General features: G+C 45.5%; 1 protein-coding gene across 2 annotated transcripts in view; it reads right to left on the minus strand.

Annotated features, from left to right (window-relative positions):
- The window catches only part of agmo (alkylglycerol monooxygenase), a 331,096-nt gene extending 323,320 nt beyond the window's left edge, over nt 1-7,776 (minus strand). For both annotated transcript variants that reach the window (XM_078238398.1, XM_078238391.1), the window contains exon 1: nt 7,517-7,776. In XM_078238398.1, the coding sequence (XP_078094524.1) occupies nt 7,517-7,639 (123 nt within the window). In that variant the 5' untranslated portion in view covers nt 7,640-7,776. The remainder of the gene's footprint in view (nt 1-7,516) is intronic.
- Nucleotides 7,777-19,492: the final 11,716 nt, after the last annotated feature.

Genomic DNA, 19,492 nt, shown 5'->3' on the forward strand with positions numbered 1-19,492 from the left:
ACAGTGCATCAGACATCTGACTACAGTAAGTTGCTGCTTAAAAGCCCAGAAAAACTTAGGAGAACTGAGCAAAATGAAGAGCAAGCTCCTGTCTTTCACTATTGGCTGCACTTTGTGGATTTCCAACCTCTAATTGCCCATTTGAGATTTTAAAAAACCTTGCAGTCTCTGTGACAGTCTGTTATTCAAGATAAATGTCTTCTGTGAGGCTAGCTTTTCCATTTCGAGAAATCAATTTCTTTATTTGATCGTGGCACAGAAACATCAGTCAGTAACATGTCTTGCCACATTTTGAATTAGTCATTAATTGTCAAAAACATCTAAGTAGCACACCTGTGATACATAAAATAGCAATAATGCATTCAATGTAATTACTCCTATAATCTTTGATAAAAGCGAGTTTACTTCTACCTCCTTTTAAAGTAAACAAAAATGTACGGTACTGAAGTCTCAAGGCTGCAATAAAATCCTACACTCCTCCAGTTATTGTTTTTTTTATGTTTATTTATTAGTGTCACAAGTGGGCTTACATTAACACTGCAATAAAGTTGCTGTGAAAATCCCCTAGTCACCACACTATGGCACCTGTTCGGCTGCATTGAGGGAGAATTTAGTATGGCCAATGCACTCAACCAGCACGTCTTTTGGACTGTGGGAGGAAACCGGAGCACCCTGAGGAAACCACACAGACACGTGAAGAACGTGCAGACTCCACACAGACAGTGACACAAGTCAGGAATCGAACCCGGCTCCCTGGCACTGTGAGGCAGCAGTGCTCACCACTGTGCCACCCAATTCTCTACAGGAACTATCGGATGTTGGGAGAGCAATTTCAATTTGAAACTTAGCTTGATCATAGTTACAAAGCCAAATCCAAAAGTGTAGTCTGAATGGCTGGTGTGCACTTCCACCCATTAAAAGGAAAACAATGTATTCTGCCTCTACCATACACTTCCCAGTGATAACCACAACTGGGGAAAATCAATACATACTAACTTACAGATTTCCAGACACTTCCAACATCCTCTCAACAGCAACAACTTGCATTTATATAGCTCCCTTAACAAAATAAAAACAATTCCTCAAGACATTTTACTGAAGCATGATGAAATGTGACACCAAACCATGAGATAGTCAGCCAGATTATCAAAAGCTTGATTTACGGGCCACGTTAAAGGAAGAAAGAGAGGCAGCAAGGCCAACAAATTTAGGAAGTGAACTTCATGGCTTAAAACCAAGGCATAACCTAGTTGAGGACACCGTCACCCACTGTGGAAGGATTAAAATCAGGAACACGCAAGAATTGGTTGAACACAGAGATTTAACAGGGTTGTGGGGCTGGAGGAGATCACAGGAATAGGGAGTTGCAAAGCTGCCATGGAGAGATTTTTAAACAGAAACAGGAATTTTAGAAATGAGGTATTACTTCATGGAGAGCAAAAGTAGATCAGCAACGGTGGAAATGAGAAGACAGGATTTGATACAATTTAGGACACAAGCAACAGCATTTTCAATAGCCTCAAACTTGTGGAGGATCATACTAGGTAGGCCAGTAAGGAGTGCATTGGAATAACCAAGGGTGGGATTTTCCAGCCCCTCCTGCTGGCAGGGTCTTCCAGTCCTGAAATCAATGGGGATTTAAATGAAATGCCGCATCTGCTGCAGGAAAACCTCCCACAGGTGGAGCCAGAACGTCTCAGTGCAAGTCAGAGATAGCAAAAACATGGAAGAAGATTTCAGCAGCAGAAAATCTGGCAATGTTATGGAGGTAGAAACTAGCAGTCTTAGGAATGGTGCATATTTGTAGCAGGAAGCTCATCTCAACAACAAATATAATACCAGGCTGCAAACAGTCTGGGTCAGCCTCATACAATTACCAAGGAGGGGGATGGGGATGGAATTGGTGGTGAGGGAATAGATTCTGTCACAAAGACCAAAAGCTATGCTGTGGAGGTAGCTTTTGCTCACCCAGACAAGCAAGCCAATAATTTAGAGACAGTAAACTAGCCAACATTTATGGTGTAGAGTTGGGTGTTGCCAGTGTTCACGTGGAAATTGACACTGTTTTTGGATGATGTTGCCAAGGTGGAAAATTTAGGTGGAAAATAGGACAGGATCAAGGGATGTCTGTAACAAGGGAGAAAAGCCCTTGCAGGTGGTTTTGCGACTATGGCCGGAAAGACAGAAATGTAACAAGACAAGGACAGTCTCATCCAGTTAGACCATGGAGGAGAGGTTTTGGAGCAGAATTTCATGACTAACTTTAATAAAAGTTGTAGACATACCAAGAAGAGGGGACATAGTTTACTGGGTGTCACAGGTGACACAGTGGCACAGCGGTTAGCACTGCTGCCTCACAGCACCAGGGATCTAGGTTCAATTATAGCCTTGGGTCACTGTTTGTGTGGATTTTGCATGTTCTCCCTGTATCTGCACGGGTTTCCTCCGATGCTCCAGTTTCTTCTCACAGTTCAAAGATGTGCAGGTTAGGTGGATTGGCTCTTAGTGTCCCAAGATATATAGGTTGGGGGGGGGGGGGGGGGTTAGCGGGGTAAATACATGGGGTTACAGGTAAACCTGCATATGAGTCGGTGCAGACTCGATGTGCCAAATGGCCTCCTTCTCCACTGTAGTGATTCTATGAATCAGGGTAAGCAAATATTCTCACAGTCACATCAGACATAATTTGTGACTTTGACAAGAGTTATTTTGGTACTGTGATGGGGGACTGGTGGGATCCAAACGTGAAGTTCCAAGAAAGACAAGCACAGAATCAGGAGGCAACAAAAGGTTATTACTAAGGTAAAACCCCAGCCAATTCCCTGCAACAACAATAATAATTTCCACTAGAACATCACCTGAAAATACTTTTCAGGATACAGAGATTGGAGTGTGCGTCAAGGATAGAAAGGAACTTGCAGTTCAGATATTGGTAAGCATGGAAACATAAAAAATAGGAGCAGGAATAGGCCATTCGGCCCATCACGGCTTCTCTGCCATTCATTATGATCATGGCTGATCATCCAACTCAACACTACCTCCCCCCAATATCATTTGATCCCCTTCGCCCCAAGGGTTATATCTAACTCCTTCTTGAAAACATACAGGGCCTGATTTTACCATTTTGAGTCTAAATGCCGAATCCGGGCATCAAATAGATCCGAGCCTGGAATCCTCTTTCCAGCGCGCCCATACGCGTTTTGCCGGCTCCGGTCCAATTCGCGCTGTGGGCGGGGCTTAGCGCTGGCGGACCGATCGGAGCTCTGAACTGCGCATGCGCAGTTCGAAAAAAAGCTGACAGAGCGCGCCCGGGCGCGAAAGAAAAAAAGCAGAAAGCGGAGAGAGCGGCTCTCTGACGGTCACCTCTGGGGGGGGTGGGGGGGGGGAAGAGGAGGGGGGACGGGACCCATATCATCGTCTGGTCGAGGGGTGGGGGGTGGGAGGTGGGACCCAGATCATCCTCTGGTCGGGGTGGGGAGGGGGGCGGTCCGCTACCAGTCTGCGGCCGATCGGTTGGGGGGGGGGGGGGTGGCGGGCAGGGGGGACCGCCGCCACTCTGCGGGCGATCCCTCCTCCCCACCGGAGGAACGAATCCCTCCTGCCGGAGTGGACGTGCGGCCATGCCATCCCACAAAACCTTCAGGATGAAGTGATTCCTCGCTAAGAAGATGAAGCAGAACCGGCTGATTCCACAGTGGATCCACATGAAAGCTGGCTACAAGATCAGTACAAGTCCAAGAGGAGACACTGGAGTAGGACCAAGCTGGGCCTGTAAAGGGATACACCATCACTGGTACACTACCAGCCACAGCCATCTCTCCTGCTCTCTTGCCCCTGCAGGGAAGAGTAATTTGTGGCTGGTAGTGTACCAGTGATGGTGTATCCCTTTACAGGCCCAGCTTGGTCCTTCTCCAGTGTCTCCTCTTGGACTGGACTGATCTTGTTGCCGTTTTTCATGCGGATCCACTGTGGAATCGGCCGGTTCTGCTTCATCTTCTTAGCGAGGAATCACTTCATCCTGAAGGTTTTGTGGGATGGCATGGCCGCACATCCACTCCGGCAGGAGGGATTCATTCCTCCGGTGGGGAGGGGGGATCGCCCACAGAGTGGCGGCAGACCCCCCTGCCCCCTCCCTCCCCACCGATCGGCCGCAGACTGGCAGCGGACCCCCCCCCCCCCACCACCCCCCCAACCAGAGGATGATCTGGGTTCCCCCCTCCCCGACCAGAGGATGATCTGGGTCCCACCCACCCCCAACCAGAGGATGATCTGGGTCCCAACCCCCTTCCCTCCTCCCACCCACCCCCCAACCAGAGGATGACCTGGGTCAGAGAGCCGTTGGACGCTCTGACCCCGCTCTTCGGAAGCTGCAGCGACGACTTCAGACTTTTATTTTGCAGGTCGCTTACAGCGCGGATCCGGAACGGACCAGAAGACGGTAAAGTGGGATTTGGCGGTAGAGTTGGGCGCGCAGTTCATTAAGTCGATTTAAATGCATGCAAATGCATTTAAATCGTCGGGCCGCCCGATTCGGGCGTGGGCCAGACCCACGCCCGAATCAGGTGACAGTAAAGCCGCGATTTGCTCGGAATCAGGTGCAGAATGCGATATGGGCCCGCGCCCAACTTTACCGCGATTTTGCGCCCACAACAGGCACAACGTTTTGGTAAAATCGGGACCACAATGTTTTGGCCTCAACTGCTTTCTGTAGTAGTGAATTCCACAGGCTGACCACTCTCCGGGTTAAGAAATGTTTTCTCTGCATCTCAGTCATAAAAGGCATACCCTGTATCCTTAGACAGTGATCCCTGGTTCTGGACTCCCTCACCATTGGGAACATCCTTCATGCATCTACCCTGCCTAGTCCTGTTAGAATTTTATGGGTTTCTATGAGATCCTCTGTCATTCTTCTGAACGCCAGTGAATATAATCTTAAACAACTCAATTTCTCCTCATACGTCAATCCCAACCCAGGAATCAGTCTGGTAAACTTTCGCTGCACTCTCTCTATAGCAGAACATCTTTCCTCAGATATAGACCAAAACTGCACACAATATTCCAGGTGTGGCCTCACCGAGGCCCTGCATTATTACAGCAAGACATCCCTGCTCCTGTATTCGAATACTCTTGCTATGAAGGCCAACATGTCATTTGCCTTCATTACTGCCTACTGCACCTGCGTGCTTACCTTCAGCGACTGGTTTATGAGGACACTAAGGTCTCATTAGACATTCTCCTCTCCTAATTTATAGTCATTCAGATAATAATCAGATAGTAACATTCGCCTCCCTTTCTGGAAAGCATTATTTCTGGTTGTATCATAACTTGATACAGAGCTCCTGCTCTGTCCAAGACCACAACAAACTACAAAATATCATGAATGAAGCCCAATCCATCATGCAAACCAGCTTCCTATCCATTGACTCTGTCTACGTTTCCCACTGTCTCGGAAAAGCAGCCAGCATAATCAAGGACTCCACGCACCCCGGACATTCTTTCTTCCACCAGGAAAAAGATACAAAGGTTTGAGGACACGTACCAACCAACTCAAGAACAGCTTCTTCCCTGCTGCCATCAAACTTTTGAATGGAACTACCTCGTATTAATTTGATCTTTCTCTATATCCTAGCCATGACTGTAATCCTACATTCTGCACCCTACCCTTTCCTTCTCTTTGTCAGTAAAGCGTACAAGAAACAATACTTCTCACTGTATACTAATACATGTGACAATAATAAATCAAATCAAATTTCAAACGATAAACACCTGCTTCCTCCCTATCAATTGTAAGCCTAATTCTTTTGACCATCCTCCTTATTTTTCCCCAGTTCTCCCCCAAGGAAGCTGCTGACTCTGGGGTTCAGTTTCACACTGAATTATTCCACTCCCCAATATGTCACCAGGTGTCTAAATTTTTACACTTGAATTTAACAAACTGTTTTGCTACGTGGCGTCACTATCAATAGAAGTGACTACCCAGATGTAGTCAGTGAGGACCCTGATGTAGTCAGTGATTACCCAGACGTAGTTCTGGTCACCCTATTATGGAAAGGATATTATTAAACTAGAAAGAGTGCAGAAAAGATTTACTAGGATGCTACCGGGACTTGATGGATTGAGTTATAACGAGAGGCTGAATAGACTGGGACTTTTTTCTCTGGAGCGTAGGAGGCTGAGGGGTGACCTTATAGAGGTCTATAAAATAATGAGGGGCATAGACAAGGTAGATAGTCAATAATCTTTTCCCAAAGGTAGGGGAGTCTAAAACTAGAGGGCATAGGTTTAAGGTGAGAGGGGAGAGATACAAAAATGTCCAGAGGGGCAATTTTTTCACAGAGGGTGCCAGAGGTAGTAGTAGAGGCGGGTACAATTTTATCTTTTAAAAAGCATTTAGATAGTTACATGGGTACAATGAGTATAGAGGGATATGGGCCAAATGCGGGCAATTGGGATTAGCTTAGGGGTTTTAAAAAAAAGGGTGGCATGGACAAGATGGGCTGAAGGGCCTGTTTCCATGCTGTAAACCTCCGACTCTAATATGCCTCCTTTTTTTGCAACCAAAGTGGATAATTTCACATTATCCACATTACACTGCATCTGCCACTCACTCAGCTTGTCCAAGTCACACTGAAGCATCTCAGCATCCTCCTCACAGCTCACCCTCCCACCCAGCTTTGTCTCATCTGCAATCTGAAGATATTACATTTAATTCAATCATCTAAATCATTTTCTGCAATCTCAATATGCTACCACCAATCCCATGTGTTTTAATTTTACACGCTAATATCTTCTGTGGGACCTTGTTGAAAGCCTTCTGAAAGTCCAAATAAACCACATCCATTAGCTCACCCTCATCAATTCTACTAGTTACATCCTTGAAAAATTCCAGTAGATTTGTCAAGCATGATTTCCCTTTCGCAAGTCCATGCTGACTCTGTCCGATTCTCCCACTGTTTTCCAACTGCCCCGTGGTGAATGCTATGCTATCATGTCAAACCTTGAATACCTTACTGCCTTTCAATATTGCAGCTAAAACCAATGATTAAATAAAATGTGGGGTTTACCGGAGGTCCAACTATATGACTGAGGTTAAGTTGCAATCACATATGGTACAATAAGTGGAGCTGTCCAGCTGTAACTATTTACCTCTTGCCTAGCTGTGAAGAATGAAGAGTGGGAATGGTAAAGCGACGATATTAGTTTGTTTATTTATATAGAGTGCCAAAAAAAATCTAAGCTGCCTCCTGCGTTTAATATCAGCGCCACCTTTGAACCTGATACTGACTTGTAACACAAGGCTATGTGTCAGAGCCTGCACTGTGGCAGTCCAGTCTATTTGGCCTCTTCCCTATTTAATTCCCCGGTCAGATATTTACATATCGAAAGGGAATCTGGAACATTTTGTTGACCGGAACTCCCAGTTCATCAAACTTGCTTCGGAATAGTTCGTCTTGAAAACGAACAGCCAAAACAAAAACCGACCTGCTGACAGGTTGGAGCAAAGCGGGCAGCTCACCTGTTGGACGTAGTCCTGTACTTGCCCCATCTCTCTGAATGAGGATTCACTGGGGGTCAAGCCGTAAAACATCAGCCTGGCCCCCTGCGAAAGAGTCAGGTTGGACTGCAGATGTAGCACCATGTTCGGTGGAGGACTAGAAGAGAAACTCAGGACACTCTCTCGCTCACAAGTGTTTGCAATGGATCCGCTTTGTGGGAGACTGGGTCTGGAAGCAAAGAATAATTCCTAATCGCGCAGTCTCAGGAAGGAGGGCAACAGGGAAGTGAGGACAGGAGGCGGGTCGGAGCTGGGCAATTTCCAATCATGTACACGGGTGTGTGGCCGCTGCAACATGACGTGCCGCTGGATAGCAGAGTAAACACGAGTTGCACCATTAACAAGATCATTATCTCACTAAATGCATAATGATTTTGTTTACATGTTGTATTGAACATTTCTTTCACCCTCACAACTCTTTGTCCAGAGAGTAGTTAGAACATGGAACCTGCTGTCACAAAAAGTAGTTAAGAGAGAATGGAATAAAAGTATATATTGATGAGGTTAGAGAGTGGTTCAGAGGGTGGTTATGTAGGTAAATGTAGGTTAGTGAGAGGGAGGATCTGAAGAAAATCAGGAGGGAAGTACGAAATGTTGTTGGAGAAATTGATGGGAGTGAAGGCCAATAAATCCCCAGGACCTGATAATCTATATCCCAGAATTCTTAAGGAGTAGCCCGAGAAATAGTAGATGAGTTTGTGGTCATCTTCCAAAATGTTATAATATCTGTAACAGTTCCTACAGATTGGAGGGCAATTAATATAAGCTCACTGTTTAAAAAGGGAGGTGGAAAGAAAACGGAATTATAGACCAGTCAATCTAACATCGGTAGTGGGGAAAATGCTAGTGTCCATTATAAAAGATTTAATACCAGAGCATTTGGAAAACAGTGGCAGGATCGGACAGAGTTATCATGGATTTACAAAAGGAAAATCATGCTTGACTAATCTGCAGGAATTCTTCGAGGATGTAACTAGTAGAGTTGATGAGGAGGAGCCAGTGGATGTGGTGTTTTTGGACTTTCAGAAAGCTTTTGACAATGTCCCACATAAGTGATTAGCATATAAAATTAAAGTGTTCGGAATTGGTGGTAGTGGATTAAGATGGATAGAAAATTGATTGTAGACAGGAAACAAAGAGTAGGATTAAATGGATCTTTTTCCAAATTGCAGGCAGTGTCTAGCGGGGTACGCCAGAGGTCAGTGCTTGGACCCCAACTATTCACAGTGCATGTTAATGATTCAGATGAGGGAACTAAATGTAATATCTCCAATTTTGCAGATGACACAAAGCTGGGTGGGAGGGTGAGCTGTGAGGAGGATGCAGAGATGTTTCAGTGTGATTTGGACAAGCTGAGTGAGATGGCAAATGAATGGCAGATGCAGTATAATCTGGATAAATATGATCATAAGAACTAGGAGCAGGAATAAAAAATTCAGCCCCTCGAGCATATTCTGCATTTAATATGATCATGGCTTATCTCATGTTGGCTTATCTCCACCTTCCTGCCTACTCGCTAGAATCCTTCATCGCTCTGTTATTTAAAAGCCTATCTATCTCCTCAATTTTGTTCAGTGTTCCAGCATCCACTGCACTCTGGGGAAGAGAATTCCACAGATTCACGAGCCTTTGAGTGAAGTATCCCTCTCTCATTTCTGATTTAAATCTGCCACCCCTTAGCCTAAAACTATGGCCTCCTGTTCTAGAATGTCCAACAAGGGGAAACATCCACCCTATGTGTACATTGTCAATCGCCTTTAGCATCTAATGTCCCTCAATTGGATTTTCCCTCATTCTTCTCAATTCCACTGAGTATAGGCCTAAACTGTTCAATCTCTCTTCATAAAACCAGTCCGTAATCCCTAAAACCAATCTAGTGAACCTTCTCTGAACAGCCTCTGATACATTTACATCCTTCCTCAAGTAAGGAGACCAAAACTGTGTGCAGTGCTCTAGATGCCATCTCACTGATGCCCTATACAATTGCAACAGCACTTCCCAACTTTAATACTCTATTCCATGAGCAGTGAATGCCAAAATTCCATTTGCCTTCCATATTACCTGCTGCACCTTCTTACTAACTTTCTGCAATTTGTGCACAAGTCCACCCAGATCCCTCTGCACTGAAGCATTTTGAAGTTCAGATAATATAGTTGCCTTTTTATTTCTTCAACCAAAATGGACAACCTCACACTGATCAAGGTTAAATTCTGTCAAATTTTGGCTCACTGACACAACTTATCCATATCCATTTGTAAATTTCTCATTTCCTCATTGCAACTTGCTTTCCCACATGTTTAGTGTTGTCTGCAAATTTGCCGATTGTACATTCTATCCCTGAATCCAAGTCATTAATATAAATTGTAAATAGTTGGGGCTCAAGGACCGAACCCTATGGCCCACCACTAGTTACAGCTTGCCAACCAGAAAAAGACCCATTTATCTTCACTCTCTGCTTTCTGTTGGTTAATCAATCTTCTTTCTGAGCTAGTATATGACCCCAATCCCAAGGGATCTTTCCTTGTGCATTAACTTTATCAAATGCGTTCTGGTAGTCCAGATACACTACATCTACAGGACCCCATTATCCACTTTGCATGTTACATCTTCAAAAACTTCCAGAAAATTAGTCAAACACCATTTATCCTTCATAAAGAACAAAGAACAAAGAACAGTACAGCACAGGAAACAGGCCCTTCGGTCCTCCAAGCCTGTGCTGCTCCTTGGTCCAACTAGACCAATCGTTTGTATCCCTCCATTCCCAGGCTGCTCATGTGACTATCCAGGTAAGTCTTAAACGATGTCAGCGTGCCTGCCTCCACCACCCTACATGGCAGCGCATTCCAGGCCCCCACCACCCTCTGTGTAAAAAACATCCCTCTAATATCTGAGTTATACTTCGCCCCTCTCACCTTGAGCCCGTGACCCCTCGTGAACGTCACTTCTGATCTGGGAAAAAGCTTCCCACCGTTCACCCTATCTATCCCCTTCATAATCTTGTACACCTCTATTAGATCTCCCCTCATTCTCCGTCTTTCCAGGGAGAAGAACCCCAGTTTACCGAATCTCTCCTCATAGCTAAGACCCTCCATACCAGGCAACATCCTGGTAAACCTTCTCTGCACTCTCTATAACGCCTCCACGTCCTTCTGGTAGTGCGGCGACCAGAACTGGATGCAGTACTCCAAATGTGGCCTAACCAGCGTTCTATACAGCTGCATCATCAGACTCCAGCTTTTATACTCTACACCCCGTCCTATAAAGGCAAGCATACCATATGCCTTCTTCACCACCTTCTCCACCTGTGTTGCCACCTTCAAGAATTTGTGGACTTGCACACCTAGGTCCCTCTGTGTTTCTATACTCCTGATGACAAAGAACAAAGAACAGTACAGCACAGGAAACAGGCCCTTCGGCCCTCCAAGCCTGTGCCGCTCCTTGGTCCAACTAGACCAATCGTTTGTATCCCTCCATTCCCAGGCTGCTCATGTGACTATCCAGGTAAGTCTTAAACGATGTCAGCGTGCCTGCCTCCACCACCCTACTTGGCAGACTCTGCCATTTATTGTATAACTCCTCCCTACATTATTTCTTCCAAAATGCATCACTTCGCATTTATCCAGATTAAACTCCATCTGCCACCTCTCCGCCCAATTTTCCAGCCTATCTATATCCTGCTGTATTGCCCGACAATGCTCTTCGCTATCCGCAAGTCCAGCCATCTTCGTGTCATCTGCAAACTTGCTGATTACACCAGTTACACCTTCTTCCAAATCATTTATATATATCACAAATAGCAGAGGCCCCAGTACAGAGCCCTGCGGAACACCACTGGTCACAGACCTCCAGCCGGAAAAAGACCCTTCGACCACTACCCTCTGTCTCCTATGGCCAAGCCAGTTCTCCACCCATCTAGCCACTTCTCCTTGTATCCCATGAGCCTTAACCTTCTTAACCAACCTGCCATGTGGGACTTTGTCAAATGCCTTACTGAAATCCATATAGACGACATCCACGGCCCTTCCTTCATCAACCGTTTTTGTCACTTCCTCAAAAGACTCCACCAAATTTGTAAGGCACGACCTCCCTCTTACAAAACCATGCTGTCTGTCACTAATGAGATTGTTCCGTTCTAAATGCACATACATCCTGTCTCTAAGAATTCTCTCCAACAACTTCCCTACCACGGACGTCAAGCTCACCGGCCTATAATTTCCTGGGTTATCCCTGCTACCCTTCTTAAACAACGGGACCACATTCGCTATCCTCCAATCCTCAGGGACCTCACCCGTGTCCAAAGAAGCGACAAAGATTTCCGTCAGAGGCCCAGCAATTTCATCTCTCGTCTCCCTGAGCAGTCGAGGATAGATGCCATCAGGCCCTGGGGCTTTGTCAGTTTTAATGTTCCCTAAAAAACCTAACACTTCCTCTCTTGTAATGGAGATTTTCTCTAACGGGTCAACACCTCCCTCCGAGACACTCCCGGTTAACACGCCCCTCTCCTTCGTGAAGGAGTACCGATGCAAAGTATTCATTTAGGATCTCCCCTATTCCCTTGGGTTCTAAGCATAATTCCCCTCCTTTGTCTCTGAGAGGTCCGATTTTCTCCCTGACAACTCTTTTGTTCCTAACGTATGAATAGAATGCCTTAGGATTCTCCTTAATCCTGCCTGCCAAGAACATCTCGTGACCTCTTTTTGCCCTTCTAACTCCCCGTTTGAGTTCTTTCCTACTCTCTCTGTATTCCTCCAGAGCTCCGTCTTCATAAAACCATGCTGACTCTTATGGATTGCGTTTTGACATTCCAAATGTCCCATTACTGCTTCCTTAATAATGGATTCCAATAACTGATGTTAAACTAACTGGTCTATAGTTTCCTACTTTCTGCCTTTCTCCCATTTTAACACGGGCATTTCATTAGCCTTTTTTTCAATCCACTGGAACCTTTACAAAATCCAGGGAATGTTGGTAAAAAATAACCAATGCCTCCACTATCTCTACTCCTACTTCCTTTAAGACCCTAGGATGTAGGCCATCAGGCCCTGGGGACTTGTGAGCCTTTAGTCCCAGTAGCTTGCTCAGTAATTTTTCCCTAGTGATGGTGACTGTTTTAAGTTACCCCATTTCAACAACCTCTGCATTACTTGTTGCTATTGGGATGGTTTGATTGTCTTCCACCATGAAAGCTGAAGCAAATGAAAGCTGAAGGAAGAGGGAAGCTTATGTAGGGATGAGGAAACAAGGTTCAGTTAGCAAGGAATGAGCTGAAAAAGGGGCTTAGGAGAGCTAGGAGGGGACATGAGAAGTCCTTGGCAGGTCGGATCAAGGAAAACCCCAAGGCTTTTTACTCTTATGTGAGGAATAAAAGAATGACCAGGGTGAGGTTAGGGCCGGTCAAGGACAGTAGTGGGAACTTGTGTATGGAGTCAGTAGAGATAGGCAAGGTGATGAATGAATACTTCAGTGTTCACCAAGGAGAGGGGCCATGTTTTTGAGGAAGAGAAGGGATTACAGGCTAATAGGCTGGAGGAAATAGATGTTCGAAGGGAGGATGTACTGGCAGTTTTGAATAAACTGAAGGTCGATAAGTCGCCTGGGCCTGATGAAATATATCCTAGGATTCTTTGGGAGACAAGGGATGAGATTGCAGAGCCTTTGGCTTTGATCTTTGGGTCCTCACTGTCCACGGGGATGGTGCCAGAGGACTGGAGAGTGGCGAATGTTGTTCCTCTGTTTAAGAAAGGGAATAGAAATGACCCTGGTAATTATAGACCGGTTAGTCTTACTTCGGTGGTTGGTAAATTGATGGAAAAGGTCCTTAGGGATGGGATTTACGACCATTTAGAAAGATGCGGATTAATCCGGGATAGTCAGCACAGATTCGTGAAGGGCAAGTCGTGCCTCACAAATTTGATTGAATTTTTTGAGGAGGTAACTAAGTGTGTTGATGAAGGTAGGGCAGTTGATGTCATATACATGGATTTTAGTAAGGCGTTTGATAAGGTCCCCTATGGTCAGCTTATGATGAAAATGAGGTGTGGGATAGAGGGAAAGTTGGCCGATTGGATAGGTAACTGGCTATCTGATCGAAGACAGAGGGTGGTGGTGGATGGAAAATTTTCGGACTGGAGGCAGGTTGCTAATGGAGTGCCACAGGGATCAGTGCTTGGTCCTCTGCTCTTTGTCATTTTTATTAATGACTTAGAGGAGGGGCTGAAGGGTGGATCAGTAAATTTGCTGATGACACCAAGATTGGTGGAGTAGTGGATGAGGTGGAGGGGTGTTGTAGGCTGCAAAGAGACATAGATAGGATGCAAAGCTGGGCTGAAAAATGGCAAATGGAGTTTAACCCTGATAAATGTGAGGTGATTCATTTTGGTAGAACTAATTTAAATGTGGATTACAGGGTCAAAAGTAGGGTTCTGAAGACTGTGGAGGAACAGAGAGATCTTGGGGTCCATATCCACAGATCTCTGAAGGTTGCCACTCAAGTGGATAGAGCTGTGAAGAAGGCCTATACTGTGTTAGCTTTTATTAACAGGGGGTTGGAGTTTAAGAGCCGTGGGGTTATGCTGCAACTGTACAGGAACTTGGTGAGACCACATTTGGAATATTGTGTGCAGTTCTGGTCACCTCACTATAAGAGGGATGTGGAAGCGCTGGAAAGAGTGCAGAGGAGATTTACCAGAATGCTGCCTGGTTTGGAGGGTAGGTCTTATGAGGAAAGGTTGAGGGAGCTAGGGCTGTTCTCTCTGGAGCGGAGGAGGCTGAGGGGAGACTTAATAGAGGTTTATAAAATGATGAAGGGGATAGATAGAGTGAACGTTCAAAGACTATTTCCTCGGGTGGATGGAGCTATTACAAGGGGGCATAACCATAGGGTTCATGGTGGGAGATATAGGAAGGATATCAGAGGTAGGTTCTTTACGCAGAGAGTGTTGGGGTGTGGAATGGACTGCCTGCAGTGATAGTGGAGTCGGACACTTTAGGAACATTTAAGCGGTTATTGGATAGGCACATGGAGCACACCAGGATGATAGGGAGTGGGATAGCTTGATCTTGGTTTCAGATAAAGCTCGGCACAACATCGTGGGCCGAAGGGCCTGTTCTGTGCTGTACTGTTCTATGTTCTATGTTCTAAAATATTGATTTAGTGTCTCTGCCATTTCTGTGTTCTCCATTATTGTCCTTTAAGGGACCACTGTTGACTTTAGCTTCTCTCTTCCTTTATATATAGCTACATGACAGGCTAGTCTGGAAGTTTAGGTTGCATGGGATCCAGGGAGACCAAGCAAAATGGATTCAACATTCGCTCAATGGTAGGAAGCAGAGGGTGATGGTCGAAAGTTGTTTCTCAGACTGGAGGCCTGTGACGAGTGGTGTGCCTCAGGGGTCAGTGGTAGGACCCTTGTTATTTGTCATTTATATGAATGATTTGGATGTGAATGCACGAGGAATGGTTAGGAAGCTTGCAGATGATACTAAATAAGGAGGTATCTTTGACAGTGAAGAAGGTTATCAAAAATGACAGGTGGATCTTGATTCGTTGGAGAAGTTGACCGAGGATTGGCAAATGGATTTCAATACAGATAAGCGTTGAGGTGTTGCATTTTGGAAAGTCAAAGCAGGGTAGGACTTATGCAGTGAATGGTAGGGACCTGGTGAGTGTTGAGGAACAGAGGAACCTCAGAGTACAAGTACATAATTCCTTGAAAGTGGCATCACAGGTAGACAGAGTGGTGAAGAAAGCGTTTAGCACACTGGCCTTCATCAGTCAGTGAAGGTGACGTCACAGGTGGAGAAGGTGGTGAAGAAGGCATATGGCATGCTTGCCTTTATAGGACGGGGCATAGAGTATAAAAGTTGGGGTCTGATGTTGCAGATGTATAGAACGTTGGTTCGGCCGCATTTGGAATACTGCGTCCAGTTCTGGTCGCCACACTACCAGAAGGACGTGGAGGCCTTGGAGAGAGTACAGAGGAGGTTTACCAGGATGTTGCCTGGTATGGAGGGGCTTAGTTATGAGGAGAGATTGGGTAAACTGGGGTTGTTCTCCCTGGAAAGACGGAGGATGAGGGGAGACTTAATAGAGGTGTATAAAATTATGAAAGGCATAGATAGGGTGAACGGTGGGAAGCTTTTCCCCAGGTCGGTGGTGACGTTCACGAGGGGTCGTAGGTTCAAGGTGAGGTGGGGGAGGTTTAACACAGATATCAGAAGGACATATTTTACACAGAGGGTGGTGGGGGCCTGGAATGCGCTGCCACGACAAGGTGGTGGAGGCAGACACACTGGGAACGTTTAAGACTTATCTAGACAGCCATATGAACGGAGTGGGAATAGAGGGATACAAAAGAATGGTCTAGTTTGGACCAGGGAGCGGCACGGGCTTGGAGGGCCGAAGGGCCTGTTCCTGTGCTGTATTCTTCTTTGTTCTTTGTTCTTTGGCACTGAGTATAGGAATTAGGACATTATGTTACAGTTGTATAACTTGTTGGGGAGGCCGCACTTGCAGTATTGTGTACAGTTTTGGTCACCTTGTTATAGGAAAGACATTGATAAACTGGAAAGAGTGCAAAGAAGATTTACGACGATGTTGCCAGGAATAGTGGGCCTGAGTTATAGTGAGTGGTTGGCTACGTGAGGGCTTTATTCCTTGGAACGTAGGAGAATGAGGGGCGACCTTATTGAGATGTATAAAATCATGAGGGGCATAGATAGGATGAATGCATATAGTCTTTTTCCCAGGGTAGGGGAATTGAAAACTAGAGGTTATAGGTTTAAGGTGAGAGGGGAATGATTTAAAAGGGAACTGAGGGGCAACTTCTTCATGCAGAGGATGGTGTATATGTGGAATGAGCTGCCAGAGACAGTGGTTGGGGAAGGTTCAATAGTGACATTTAAAAAGCATTTGGATAAGTACATGGATGGGAAAGGATTAGAGGGATATGGGCCAAACACAGGCAATTGGGGTAGCTGGGAGGGCACCAAGATCGGCATGGACCGGTTGGGCCAAGGACCTGCTTCCGTGATGTATTGCTCTATGACTCTATGATACTGTATACTTATAAAATCTTTTACTATCTGTTTTTATATTTTGTGTGAGTTTTATTTCATAATTTACCTTTTCTCTTTTTAATTACTTCTTTAGTAACCCTCTGTTGGTCTTCAAAAGTTTTCCAATCATCCAGCCTGCCACTGAACTTTGCAATGTGGTATACCTTAGTATTTTCTTTTATGTTATCTTTAACCTCCTTGCTAAGCCATGGATGTATTTCCCCCCTCTTACAATCTTCCAGTCTGAAATATTTTTTAGTTGGGAGGAATCATATCTCTCCTTAAATATCTGCCACTTTCATCACTGTCCTGCCTTTTAGTCTTTCTGCCCAGGCCACTGGGGCAAAATCTGTCTTCAAGCCCATGTAAATACTTTAGTTTAACACCAAAATACAAGTGTGGGACTCAAGTTTATTGCCCTGAAACTGAATTTGAAATTCAAGCATGCAGTGAACCCTCTTCCCTGGAGGATCCTTTGCTACAAGATCATTAATTAATTCCATCTCATTACACAATACTAAATGAAAAATAAGCTGCTCCCTGGTTGGTTCAACAACAAATTGTTCCAAGAAACAATCTCTGATACACTCTATGAACTCTCCCTCTAGGTTACACTTGCCAATTTGATTAATCCAGTCTATATGCATATTAAAATTATGCACGATTATTGTGGTACCTTTCTTACAAGCTTGGCTGGAATTGCGGATAGCGAAGAGCATTGTCGGGCAATACAGCAGGATATAGATTGGCTGGAAAATTGGGCGGAGAGGTGGCAGATGGAATTTAATCCGGATAAATGCGAAGTGATGCATTTTGGAAGAAATAATGTAGGGAGGAGTTATACAATAAATGGCAGAGTCATCAGGAGTATAGAAACACAGAGGGACCTAGGTGTGCAAGTCCACAAATCCTTGAAGGTGGCAACACAGGTGGAGAAGGTGGTGAAGAAGGCATATGGTATACTTGCCTTTATAGGACGGGGTATAGAGTATAAAAGCTGGAGTCTGATGATGCAGCTGTATAGAACGCTGGTTAGGCCACATTTGGAGTACTGCATCCAGTTCTGGTCGCCGCACTACCAGAAGGACGTGGAGGCATTGGAGAGAGTGCAGAGAAGGTTTACCAGGATGTTGCCTGGTATGGAGGGTCTTAGCTATGAGGAGAGATTGGGTAGACTGGGGTTGTTCTCCTTGGAAAGACGGAGAATGAGGGGAGATCTAATAGAGGTATACAAGATTATGAAGGGTATAGATAGGGTGAACAGTGGGAAGCTTTTTCCCAGGTCGGAGGTGACGATCACGAGGGGTCACGGGCTCAAGGTGAGAGGGGCGAAGTATAACTCAGACATCAGAGGGACGTTTTTTACACAGAGGGTGGTGGGGGCCTGGAATGCGCTGCCAAATAGGGTGGTGGAGGCAGGCACGCTGACATCGTTTAAGACTTACCTGGATAGTCACATGAGCAGCCTGGGAATGGAGGGATACAAACGATTGGTCTAGTTGGACCAAGGAGCGGCACAGGCTTGGAGGGCCGAAGGGCCTGTTTCCTGTGCTGTACTGTTCTTTGTTCTTTGTTCTTTCAATATTTCCTGTGTCCAACTGTGGAACTACTATTAGAGGACCTATAGATTACTCCTACCAGAGACTTTGTTTCCTTGCTACCTCTTATTTCTACCGAGACTGATTCTATGGGGCAGAATTTTCCCGTCCCGCCCGCCCGCCACAGGAATCGTAGTGGGCGGGACACAGACCGTGCAAAAGTCCGTTGACCTTGGACAGGATTTTCCAGTCCTGGGGCGAGCGCGGCTGGAAAATCCCGCCCTATGCCTTGATGTCCAATGCTAATATAATTTCTCACTACAGCGCTGATCCCTTCCTTTACTAACAAAGCTGCGCCATCTCCTACTCCTTTCCATCTATCCTTCCGAAATACTGAGTACCCTTGGATATTCAACTCCCAGACCAGATCTCCTTGTAACTATGTCTCAGTAATCGCCACCAAATCAAATCCTGTTGTCTCTATTTGCAATATTACCTCATTAATTTTATTCCAAATGCAATGCACGTTCAGATACATAGGGCGGGATTTTCCAGCCACACTCACCCCAAGGCCGGAAAATCCCGCTTGAGGTCAACGGACCTTTGCATGGTCCGTGTCCCGCCCGCCACATTAGCCTCATCATTAATCTATACTCCTACCTGCTCCTTACACTTTGATTTTTTAAAATCTCTGTGCAGCTGAACACCCACCACCCCGTCCCGAACCCCGGTTTTTATTTTAAAGTCCTATCTACAGCCATAGTTATTCGATTTGCCTTCACACCGGTCCTAGCATGATTGAAGTGAAGCCCATCCCAAAGGAACACTCCCTCTTTTCTGATGTTAATGTCCCATGAAATCAATCCCGTTTCTCCCACACCAACCTTTGAACCGCTCATTTACCTCTTTAATCTTATTGACTCTGTGCCAATTATCTTGTGGCTCCGGTAGTAATCTGGAAATGATAACCTTTGTAGTTCTACTTTTAAATTTAGCACCCAGCTGCTCATATTCCCTCTACAGAAACTCCTGCCTCATTCTGCCTATATCATTGGTACCTACATGGACCACGACAACTGGATCTTTCCCTTCCAACTCCAAGTTTCTTCACAGCCCAGATGGGAAATGCTTAACCCTGGCACCAGGTAAGTAATCATGATGTGGAGATGCCGGCGTTGGACTGGGGTAAGCACAGTAAGAAGTCTCACAACACCAGGTTAAAGTCCAACAGGTTTATTTGGTAACACAGCCTTTGGGGCTCTCTATCCTGGCCACAGGGAACAGTATCCATTCTCCTAACTATACTAACACTTACTATGACTGCATTTCTCTTTTCACTCCC

This window comes from Mustelus asterias, chromosome 2 (genome assembly GCF_964213995.1).
Source record: "Mustelus asterias chromosome 2, sMusAst1.hap1.1, whole genome shotgun sequence".
Classification (NCBI taxonomy): Eukaryota; Metazoa; Chordata; class Chondrichthyes; order Carcharhiniformes; family Triakidae; genus Mustelus; species Mustelus asterias.